The 11377-nt window shown below is 50.2% G+C and overlaps 1 protein-coding gene across 2 annotated transcripts in view; it reads right to left on the bottom strand.

The window, feature by feature from the left end:
* Window positions 1-11377, bottom strand: part of LOC139250140 (probable E3 ubiquitin-protein ligase HERC6) — a 79701-nt gene extending 68324 nt beyond the window's left edge. For both annotated transcript variants that reach the window (XM_070872688.1, XM_070872689.1), the window contains exons 1-4: window positions 10990-11377; window positions 6954-7113; window positions 1242-1315; window positions 932-1153 (exon numbers count right to left, since the gene is read on the bottom strand). In XM_070872688.1, coding sequence (XP_070728789.1) covers window positions 932-1153; window positions 1242-1315; window positions 6954-7113; window positions 10990-11215 — 682 coding nt within the window. In that variant the 5' untranslated portion in view covers window positions 11216-11377. The remainder of the gene's footprint in view (window positions 1-931; window positions 1154-1241; window positions 1316-6953; window positions 7114-10989) is intronic.

Here is an 11377-nt window from a genome sequence, read left to right on the forward strand (position 1 = left end):
CTGGTGCTGGGATGTCGGACAAGACCAGACAGATGAGATGGAAGGACGCCAAGGTCCAACAATCCTCATCTATGCGGCTCCGCCTGACCTACATCCTCAGCAGACACAAGCCAGACTCCACCCGGTGCCCCCAGGAAAGCCCCCGGAAGCTGTCTGAGTGATGAGCTGAGTCAAGGGGCGGAGACGGGCGATGATACGGAGGTGGATATAGGCGGTCCTAGTTATGCTGTGGATATGTGGTCGAAAGCTCATTTCAATGTCAAATATGACACCAAGATTGCGAGCAGTCTGGTTCAGCCTCAGACAGAAGTTTGGGAGAGAGATGGAGTCAGTGCCTAGGGAACGCAGTTTGTGGCGGGGACAGAAGACAATGGCTTTGGTCTTCCCAGAATGCGATTGGAGAAGTTTCTGCTCATCCAGAACTGGATGTCGGACAAGCAGTCTATTTAGAGATCGTGGAGAGGTCGAGAGATGTGGTACTGAGGTAGAGCTGGGTGGCACACGTGGTAACTGACGCTGTGTTTTTGGATGATGTCGCTAAGGGGCAACATGTAGATGAGAAATTGGAGGGGGCCAAGGATAGATCCTTGGGGAACACTAGAGGTAATGATGCAGGGGCAGGAAGAGAAGCCATTGCAGGTGATTCTCTGGCTACGATTTGATAGCTAAGAATGGAACCAGGTGAGTGCAGTCCCACCCAACTGGACAAAAGGTGGAGACGGATGGTGTGGTCAACCGTGTCAAAGGCTGCAGACAAGTCAAGAAGGACGAGGAGGGATAGTTTGCCTTTGTCACAGTCACAAAGGATGTCGAGGCTCAAAGCAGCAGCGCCAGTGGACAAGAAGCCCGTTCCATTTCGATCGATCCTGATCATCCCTTTACTGGCATCCGATTAACCGCTCGAATGAAACGCGCCCCGGTGTGCTCTTACTCTCTGTGTCCTTGAGCCCCAGCTGTCCGTGATCGTTCTTCCCCCAACTGAACACCGCCCCCGAGAGAGACAGGGCGAAGCTGTGTCTGCCCCCTGCAGCGATCTGAGCCACTGGGATCCCAGTCAGGGAGGTCACACGTTGGGGACGTAGCTGGGTGTAGATACCTTCACCAAGTCCCAGTTGCCCGTAACTATTCTGTCCCCAGGAATAGACGGCGCTATCTAAAGAGATTGGACAAACATTTTAATTAGAAATCCCAACGACCAGCATGATGTTGAAAGTTTTGATTTATAACTGATAATGTGTTACCTCTAGAAAGAGCCAGTGAGTGATAGCGGCCACATGTAATCTGCACTATCGGAACTCTAAATCCTTCCACTCTCCTGCAAATGAAAGAAAAATATTTTTTCAACTCTCCTGTCAAAGTATGTGAAGGGTGTGCGACTGAGTACAGCGTTACAGGGGCCAGTGTTGGTGACAGATTCCGTTTCATTTCTATCGCACGCCGGAGCGTGATTCCCGCTGCTACCATTTATGACGGTTGGTGTTTGAAGGAGTGGGACATGAGGGACACAGCACCAAACATCTCCTCGGTGGTTCCGGTGCTTCACAAGGTTTCCACCCTGTGAAAAACCAGCAGTAATGTGTTGCTATTCCAATTCCGACTGTTTAATAATTCCAAGTCAAGGCTTGTTCTTGGTCAACGCCCATTGGTCCTGATTTTCCATTGGCACCTGTCACATCCATTGGGAATTGCTGGACGAAAAAAGACCATGACTCAACGATAATGGTGTTGTTGACTAATCATGGCCATCAATCTCTATCAATGAGTGTACAACAGACCCAGACATGAGGTGACAAAGACTCCAGTGGTGGAGCGCTTTGGGAACCATAGGTCTAAAGTTACCTGTTCCTCCCAAATACACTACACTCACCACACATCATGTCTCAAATTACTCACACACTGTATCCATAAATGAAATGACGGAAATCTATCGAATTTGCATCCAAATGAATCCCCACGAACTGCTTCCACCATCTCCCGAGGGAGCCTGTTCCATAGATTGACCACTTGCTCCCTGAAATATTGTTTACACAGATTAGTTTTGAATTTTTCCCCCTTCAAGCGCAGGCTGTGTCCTCTCGCTCGACTGTTCTGGACAAGGGGAAGGATCCAGCCTGATCTCAAAGTTATTGGGCTGAATTTTCACGTTTCCCACCCGCACGGTACGGCGGGACCCGGGAGACGGCGGGAAATCCGGGAGCTCGGCTTCCAGTCGGGGAACGCGGACCAGGGGGTCACAGGAATGGGGAGGTGGTTGGGGGAGGGGGGGTTCCAAGCCGGGAGGTGGGGAGTGAGGGCTCCGATCCCTGGCGGGGGGGGGGGGGGGGGCGAGGGGTTACGGGCTGTTGGTGGGTGAGCTTGGGGGGGCGGGGGGGGGGGCCAGGAGGAAGCATTCCTGCTCCTCACGGCCCACAAGGATTGCTCCCTAAAGCTGAGGTTGTCTCGTTGCAGCTCTTGGGAATCCTGAGCCCCGGGACCTCCAGCAATCTCCAGGAAAACCTGAAAGACAGGTTAAAGCAGAGGCTTCAGGCCACATCATTATATGTCAAATACAAACCCGCCTCCTGACAGCGAGTTGGCAGACTGCCCCCTCCCTCTGCTCCCCCCATCCCACCTGAGTGAAAGATGAAAATGCGAAAGTGGGCGGGTTGGAGTCTGATTTTAGATGTTTACAACATTCACTTCTCCGCCACCACTCCCCTCTCCCCCCATCTCCCCCCATCGCCCCCCCCCCCCCCCCCGCCTCCAACCCACCCGTTTTTGTCCTGTGAAAATTCTGGCCACTGTGTCTTTGGGACAGGTACAGATCCCGGTGAGCACTGCAGGGGAGACAAGGGTTATGGGGAACAGGCAGAAAAGTGGAGTTGAGGCCAAGATCAGATCAGCCATGTTCTTATTGAATGGAGGAGCAGGCTCGAGGGGCCCAATGGCCTACTCCTGCTCCTATTTCTTATGTTCTTACTGCAGCTTCCGCACAGGACACAGAGCAGGAACGAAACTTCAGCGCACATCACAGTCACATGCACCAACACTTTCTGTACGTTTGGATTTAAAAAACACTCGTTGTCTGTGATGGAGAGATAGAGTTAGCCCCAACCTACACCTGCTCCTGAGAGATAATCTGCAGCAGACTTCAGTCAGCATCATCCTTCCTGTGGCAGGCAAAATAGCCACAGCTCTCCATGTCTATGCCACGGATGGCTTCCAGACCCGTCAGGAAGACCCTCTTGTTGATCCATTGGTACATTAAATAGCCAACCAGTGCCCACCAGTACATCAGCTTTGGCACGCAACGGCATGTGCAGTCCCAAGAGCCAGCAGCGATCCATCCAACTTGCACAGTTCTGTACGGTTCAAGAAATAGTCTACTGTACTCATGTTGCTTTCAGACACTGAGACCATAGCGTACATAATTCAAAAGGTCCTTTGCTTCCTTAATCTTCAGAGGATAGAGCTAAATGTCCGATCAGGATTAGCCGTGGCTCAGTAGTAGCACTCTCACCTCTGCCATGTTTCCTGTCTGTCTCTCTGTACCTGCACTTCAAAAGATGGGTAGGTCATAGAATCATGGAATGGTTACAGCACAGCAGGAGGCCATTCGGCCATCGTGAGCATGCCGGCTCTCTGCAAGAGCACTTCATCAAGCCCCACTCTCCCGCCCTTTCCCCGTAGCCCTGCAAATTTGTTTCCTTCAGGTACTTATCCAACTCCCTTTTGAAAGCCACGATTGAGTCTGCCTCCGCCACCCTCGCAGACAGCGCATTCCAGATCCTAACCACTCGCTGCGTGAAAACGTTTTCCCTCGCGTCATGTTTGGATCTTCTGCCAATCACCTTAAATCTGTGTCCTCTGGTTCTCGACCCTTCCGCCAATGGGAACAGTTTCTCTCTCTCTACTCTGTCCAGACCCCTCATGATTTTGAACAACTCGATCAAATCTCCACTCAACCTTCTCTGCTCCAAGGAGAACAACCCCAGCTTCTCCAGTCTACCCACGGCCCCTCATCCCTGGAACCATTCTTGTCAATATTTTCTGTACCCACTCTAAGGCCTTCACATCCTTCCTAAAGTGCGGTGCCCAGAATTGGACACAATACTCCAGCTGGTGCCAATCCAGTGTTTTACACAGGTTCATCACAACCTCCTTGTTTCTGTACTCTGTGCCTCTAGTTATAAAGCCCAGGATCCCAGATGCTTTTTCAATCGCTTTCTCAACCTGCCCTGCCACCTGCACATATACCCCTAGGTCTCTCTGTTCATGCACCCTCTTTAGAATTGTACCCTTTCATTTATATTGTCTCTCTTAATTGGCTGTAAAGTGCTTTGGCATGTCCTGAGGTTGTGAAAGGTGCTATATAAATGCAAGTTCTTTCTTTCTTTCCCAGGTGTAATGCTGGCTGACAGGGAGCACTGGCCAGGGACTCATGGGTCCGTAGTCACTGATTTTCTCATTCATACTTACATTGGAGGCAGTTCAGAGAAGGTTCACGAGGTTGATTCCTGAAATGAAGTGGGTGTCTTATGAAGAATGGTTGAGCAAATTGGGCCTATACTCATTGGAGTTTAGAAGATGGGAGGTGATCTTATTGAAAGGTATAAGATTATGAGGAGACTTGACAGGGTAGATGCAGAGAGGATGTTTCCAGTCGGGGGGGGGAATCCAGAACTAGGGGGCATAGTTTCAGAATAAGGGGTCGCCCATTTAAGATGGAGATGAGGAGGAATTTCTTCTCTCAGAAGGTCATGAATCTTTGGAATTCTCGACCTCAGAGAGCTGTGCAGGCTGGGTCATTGAATATATTTAAGGTGGAGATAGACAGATTTTTGAACGATAAGGGAGTCAAGAGTTATGGGGAGCGGGCAGGGAAATGGAGCTGAGGCCAAGATCAGATCAGCCGTGATCTTATTGAATGGTGGAGCAGGCTCGAGGGGCCAAATGGCCTACTCCTGCTCCTATTTTTTAAGTTCTTATGTTAACTTGCTCACCGGCGCTCTCTCCAAGCACCACTTCTGACCAGGATCATGCGACTAGAAAACAAACCCGAGTACGTCTGTTTCCCAAGGAGCACCTATGATTCGTATATCCTGTCCCAATCCGATGTTAACACGCTTTTCCAAGAGGAAGAATGACTGGCCACTGAAAGATATGGGAATTATACCCTGTCGCCGGTAATGTGAGCAGTTGATAGTGAATAAAGACTCACATTGATGTTTGTTTTACTTACGGAATGTGGGTGACACTGGCAGAGTCAGCGTTTATTGCCCATCCCTCATTGCCCTCGAGAAGGTGGTGGTGAGCCGCCTTGGTGCTTGAACCGCTGCAGTCCGTGTGGTGAAGGTACTCCCACTGTGACTTTGTTGTAGCGGTTTGGTACAACTGGGAAGCTTGCTCGGCCATTTCAGAGGGAAGTTAAGAGTCAACCACGTTGCTGTGGGTCTGGAGTCACAGAGGCCAGAACTGGCGAGGGCGGCAAATTTTAAGGACCAGGTGGGTTTTTATGACAATCCGTTTGTCTTATGGTCACCATTACTGGTACTAGCTTTTTTATTCCAGATTTATTTAATTGAATCTAAATTCCCCAGCTGCCATGGTGGGATTTGAATTCATGTCTCTGGATTATTAGTCCAGGCCTCTGGATTATGAGTCCAGTAACCACGATGCTGCCGTTCCCTCTGGCGTGTTGATAACTGGCTGATTTCATTTCCAGACCCTCTAGAATATGTGTGTGCTTATTTGTAACAGCAAAATGCACTGATCACATGACCTGATTGCTGATTGGTCTTCTTGGAGGATAAGACACACCCAGCAGTTTTTCTGGCAAGCAAAATTAGCACTGCCCTGCCTATGTAATCAGTGACTTTGCAAAGTGTATTTTGAGCCATTCTGACTGCCGACTCCAGACAGAAGAGAGCTCACTCGGAACAGACAGGGCTTACTCTCATGGGTTAAGACCATCTCCCACCCCCCAAGTGCCTGACCTTCCCCTCACACCCCAGCCCAAGTTTCTGAGATTCTCCTCCCGCCCAAGTGCCGGACACCAACACCCCCCCCCCTCAAAGTTCCTGACCTCTTCCTGCCCAAATTCTTGCCCCATGGATTCATAACCTTCTCCCCCCAACAAGTTCCTGACCTTACCTCCCCCCCCTCCCCGACCATAGATGGGGCATTGTGTGTGGGTCACGGATTGTTAACAGGTTTACAGGTGAAGTGAATAATGACATTGTTGTGACTTCCAGATTTCGTCCACTCCAATGATGTCACTTGTTACACACGCACTGTGTTTTGAGAAATCAACCAGGTGTAGGGGAGGAGAGGGAGAATACGGTACGGGTGTAAAGGGAGTGTCGTTGGAAGAACGTGATCCGCCTTCTCTGAATTCCCTGTCACTCTCTCGCCCACGAGCCTCTCTCTGTCTCCCCAGTCTCTCTCTCTCCCTCATCTCTCTCTCTCTCGCTCTGTCCAGTCTCTCTCTCTCTCTCTCTGCCCCACTCTTTCTCTCTCTCCCCAGTCTCCCTCCCATCTCAAATTTTTTTTCTCTAATAGAAGGCCGCAAAAATGTTCATGTAGATAATCACAGCGATATTCTAGGCAAAAGTCCTGGAGATAACCCAAAGCCCTGGAAGCAGCTCCAGTGGCGATGAGCTCCACGCGACTCGTGATTCAGCTGCACTTCTGGCTTCCTCGTATATCACACTGCACATTAGTGACCGGATCGAGCGCGCACGCACAAAAAAAGAGTGCGGAATCCAAGACGTGCATGCGCAGAAGTACACAAAAACGTTGTTGCAAATAATCACTCCACAAGATTATTCTGTCAAAGAATAACAGAAGTAATGCAAGGAAGATCTCGGAATGCAATTGCTATGATATGCTTACTCCCAATAGGGCGCCATCTAGTGTTCAGTTAACTACATGCAAGCACAAGCTTCTCAGGTCGTCAACTCATTTTTTCATACCTTGGACGTGAAACGATTCTCTGGCAGTCCCCATTGCCCAGTTGTCCATAAGTTCCAGCTCCCCAGCCAAAGACAGATCCATTTTCACAAAGAGCCAAGGTATGGAGCTTCCCGCAGGCCACACGGACAACCTCCTGCGTATTTAGAGCACTTACCTGAGCTGCAAAATAAACAGCATATGAACATAAATACGAACAATGACAGACAGGTAAAGACGTTCTGGTCCATAGAGCCTGTCCCCTCAAAGCCTCCCTGATAAAATGCAACATCCCCACTGACGCCTGGGAGCCCCTGGCTAAAGACCGCCCTAAGTGGCGCAAGTGCATCCGGGAGGGTGCTAAGCACCTCGAGTCTCGTCGCCGAGAGCATGCAGAAATCAAGCGCAGGCAGCGGAAAGAACGTGCGGAAAACCAGTCCCACCCACCCTTTCCCTCAACGACTATCTGTCCCACCTGTGACAGGGACTGTGGTTCTCCTATTGGACTGTTCAGCCACCTAAGGACTCATTTTAAGAATGGAAGCAAGTCTTCCTCAATTCCGAGGGACTGCCTATGATGATGACACAATTGCAATACATTGTGTCTCATAATATATACTCTCCACCCCACCCAGCACCATGTGATCCCCTGGGCGAGTCAAAAAAACAGATTTTTTAAAAACTTTAAAAACCCAGGCCGAACATAGGCCGCGGGGCTGGACTTCCAAGCCTCGTGCAGGATCTCCTGCCTTGTGGCAGTTACTGCCTCTATTTCGGCCCCTTAGTGTACACAAGAGTGCATCCTACACCTTTCGCACTTTAAAGATGAAATATTGCCTTGGAATTTCTCATATTGTATTGCACAATAAAATAAAGGGAGACGCGGGGATGTCACTGACTAGTTGACTGTATCTCTTCTACACCCTCATTTTTTATTGCCTGTGGCACTGTCACCTGTTTCAGCTCCAACATGTGTTATGTATGTAAACTTTACTAGTGTGTAAGACTTGCCATCAGGGGGCACACCTGTTGGAGACCCAAGGGCAAGTATAAAAGGCAGTCTACCATGCTGCTTCCTCGCTCTGGAGTTACATTGTAGAGACCAAGGTCACAACAGTTTGAGCTTACAGTATACAGTCTTGTGGAGTTATTCTGAACTTAGCACAACGCCCAACAAGACAGTGCAGCAGCACATCTATTCTTCATCACTCACTGACTGGACAAATTCCCCAATCTCAGGCGTGTCGCTGCAGGGAACTTCCAATCAGAAGCCAATCGCTTCTCCATAGGGCAATGAGGTAAATCAATCTACTCTTTAATGGTCTGTTTTAGAGCCGAATAGGCCTCAGAAGAATCGATCCTTCCATCTTCCCTGCCGCACCCAACCAGGAGCAGCCTAGTTTCAGAGCATCGCAAGAAGGATGCAGGAGAAAAATGTCTTTAAACCCATTTAAAACAATGTTCATTCTTGGGATGTGGACTTCGCTGGCAAGGCAAAAAATGACCAAGGTCCATCTAGTTTGCCTTCTACCATCCTGGTAGTCGCTCGATCCAACGATAATGGAGATGTTGATTAATCTCTATCAATTAGTCCACAACACATGCAGACATGACCCAAGGAAACACCCAGTGTGGGAACCATAGCTCCAAAGTCATCTATTCCACCCAAGCATGCTACACTTACATGTCATGTCCCCCATTTATCTGTGATTATAACATGCCCACCCATATTTTTACAGCTCCCAGTAAATAGGAACGCAGGAAAGTGGAAATTACCCTGGAGCCTAACTGGGCAGTCCAAAAAGCCAATATCCCCTCAATCACACACACCCTCAAATATTTATCGAATTCTCCCTTAAATATTTTTACATTATCTGCTTTCATTGCCTCTCTGGGCAGTTCGATCCACACGACAGCACCTCCTAAACCCACAATGTCTACCTAGAAGGACAAGGGCAGCAGGCACATGGGAGCACCATCACCTGCAAGTTCCCCTCCATGTCACACACCATCCTGACTTGGAAATATATCGGCCGTTCTTTCATTGTGGCTGGGTCAAAATCCTGGAACTCCCTCCCTAACAGCACTGTGGGAGCACCTTCACCACACGGACTGCAGCGTTTCAAGAAAGTGGCTCACCACCACCTTCTCGAGGGCAAATAGGGATGGGCAATAAATGCCGGCCTTGCCAACGATGCCCACATCCCATGAATGAATTTTTAAAAAAAGTAGTTCACTCTACATAAAGTAGTAGTTAAATAAGTTGAAAAATTTTCCCCGAACTGTTGATTTTCCCTTCCTGCATCTATAGTTGTGATGCTGTGGTTCAGTTTTTACGCAGAAAGATCCTTGCTGTAAGAGTGTATATAATGTGCTTCGATAATCTGTTCAATGCATGAGGAGACCAAAGATATATTAGGGTGGGAAGGGGTGCGGGAGGAGAGACAAGCGCTGCTTGAAGTCTAAATTAATTTGTGAAGAAACTCGCCTGGTTTGTGCCTCCCATTAGTGCTTGTGGGGGGCAGTAACGGGGTGCCAAGGGGTTAGCGATCGGGCGTGGCAAATTCACCGATGCCTGTGAACCTCCCTGGTGGTTTTAAGTTGGCGATAGCACTTACCGCCTCGCTCTCTCGCACCCCATAGATTGTGACGTCATCCTGTGCACAGCGCCCCGTCACCGTCTCGGATGCAACATTCGCTCCCGCCCGCCTGCAGCATCACCAGGCGTTAGCAACTGCATCTGCAGGAGGTGTTGTCACCTGGGCTGGCCGCTTGGGCAGCAATATTTAAAGGCAGTGGTGGTCAGGTAGGGCAAACGTTATTACTCCCCCCAGTCTGGTGCCTCCTAATTGCTTTTGACGCCCCGCGTTTCCTCAGCCCGCTACGCTCTTCCTATGTTTGGGGCTGCTACGCACATAACACAGGTCCCGTGACATCTCAGAGACAGCATTACGATTGATTGAACCCATCACTGACCCTGCCCTTTAAGCGAGGGGAGGAGCCTTGCACGGAACGCTGTTCAGCACTCTGCCACCCCCTCGCACACTTTAGCGCTCTAAGGCAAGTGGTAGCCTTTGATTTAGCGCTCCATTTCCCTCTTGGAGCGCTAAGGGTGAAGTTCCCCGGGAGCAGGCAAATCGTTTTCGCCCGCCGATACTTTTGCGCTCCTTCAAAAGTTAATCGCCCCAGTCGGGACGCCGCGCAATTTCTAGCCCTAAATGCAACAATTCATCATAGGCAGTCACTCGGAATCGAGGAAGACTTGCTTCTGCTCCCAAAGTGAGTCCTTTGATGGCCGACAGTCCAATACGTGAACCACAGACCCTGTTACAGGTGGGACAGACATTCGTCGAGGGAAGGGGTGGGTGGGGCTGGTTTGCCGCGCGCTCCTTCCGCTGCCTGAGCTTGGCCTCTTCATGCTCTTTGCATTGAGACTCGACAGGGAGTAGCCGAGGCGAATTGCGTCGGTGCATTTAAGGGGAAACTGGATAAGCATATGAGGCAGAGGGATATGCTGATGGGGTGAGATGAAGTAGGGTCAGAGGAGGCTGGTTTGGAGCACATACACTGGCATAGCCCAGTCGGGCTGAATGGCCTGTTTCTGAGCCTTCTGTCCCAGGTCCAATGACAACATCCACAGAGCTGCTGTCAACACTTCCTGCTCCAAATAAATGACACCCTGTTTGTTTTTGTGAGTTTTGCGCTGTACATAACCCGAAATCGAAACTGCTGCACAGGAAACCCCCTGGGAATAGCAACTGTGAGAGAAAACGAAACTGATGAACTGGGAACTTGCCGTTCCCTGGTCCTTGTCTGGGAAATTAAACCCAAATAATTGCGTTAAATTGCCATTGGCGAGTTTAATCAAAATAACCGTTAACTTTGGCCACAAGAGAGCAATATGCCCCAGACTCGGGGCGGGGGCGGTGGATTAAAAGTGTTTGGAACTGGGGGGGAAAAGGGATGAAATGCAGAATTATGAAACTATCTTAAAGCCTGTGGGACGAAGGTGAGGGTGCTCACCCCTTCCCCTCTGCCCCGCTCAGTCTCAATGCTTACCGAGGGGACACTCGCTCCTCTTCCTCCCAAGTTGCCCGTTAACGCCGCTGGAAAACACGGTGCCGTCGGCCAGGAGATACACCGAGTGCCCATCGCCACAACACACTTCCTTCACCGCCCGACGCCGTAAGCATTCGATTTCTCGCGGCTCGGAAAGGACCAGGCGATGCCCCCCCTGGTCGCGCAGTCCCAGCTGGGCAGACGCACCATCTCCCCAGCAAAACATCTTCTTCTCTGCCGCACCGCCCCCGCTCTGGGCAGCTCGGGCAAGGGCTGGCTGGTCCCTCTGTGCCCCAGGAGCACTGGGGGAGACTGACTTACAGCAGGCCAGCCAGTCTCATTTGGGCAAGCAGACAAGGAAGCGATCTCAGTATCTCTGATGCATCCT

Source organism: Pristiophorus japonicus, chromosome 2 (genome assembly GCF_044704955.1).
Source record: "Pristiophorus japonicus isolate sPriJap1 chromosome 2, sPriJap1.hap1, whole genome shotgun sequence".
NCBI classification, from domain to species: domain Eukaryota; kingdom Metazoa; phylum Chordata; class Chondrichthyes; family Pristiophoridae; genus Pristiophorus; species Pristiophorus japonicus.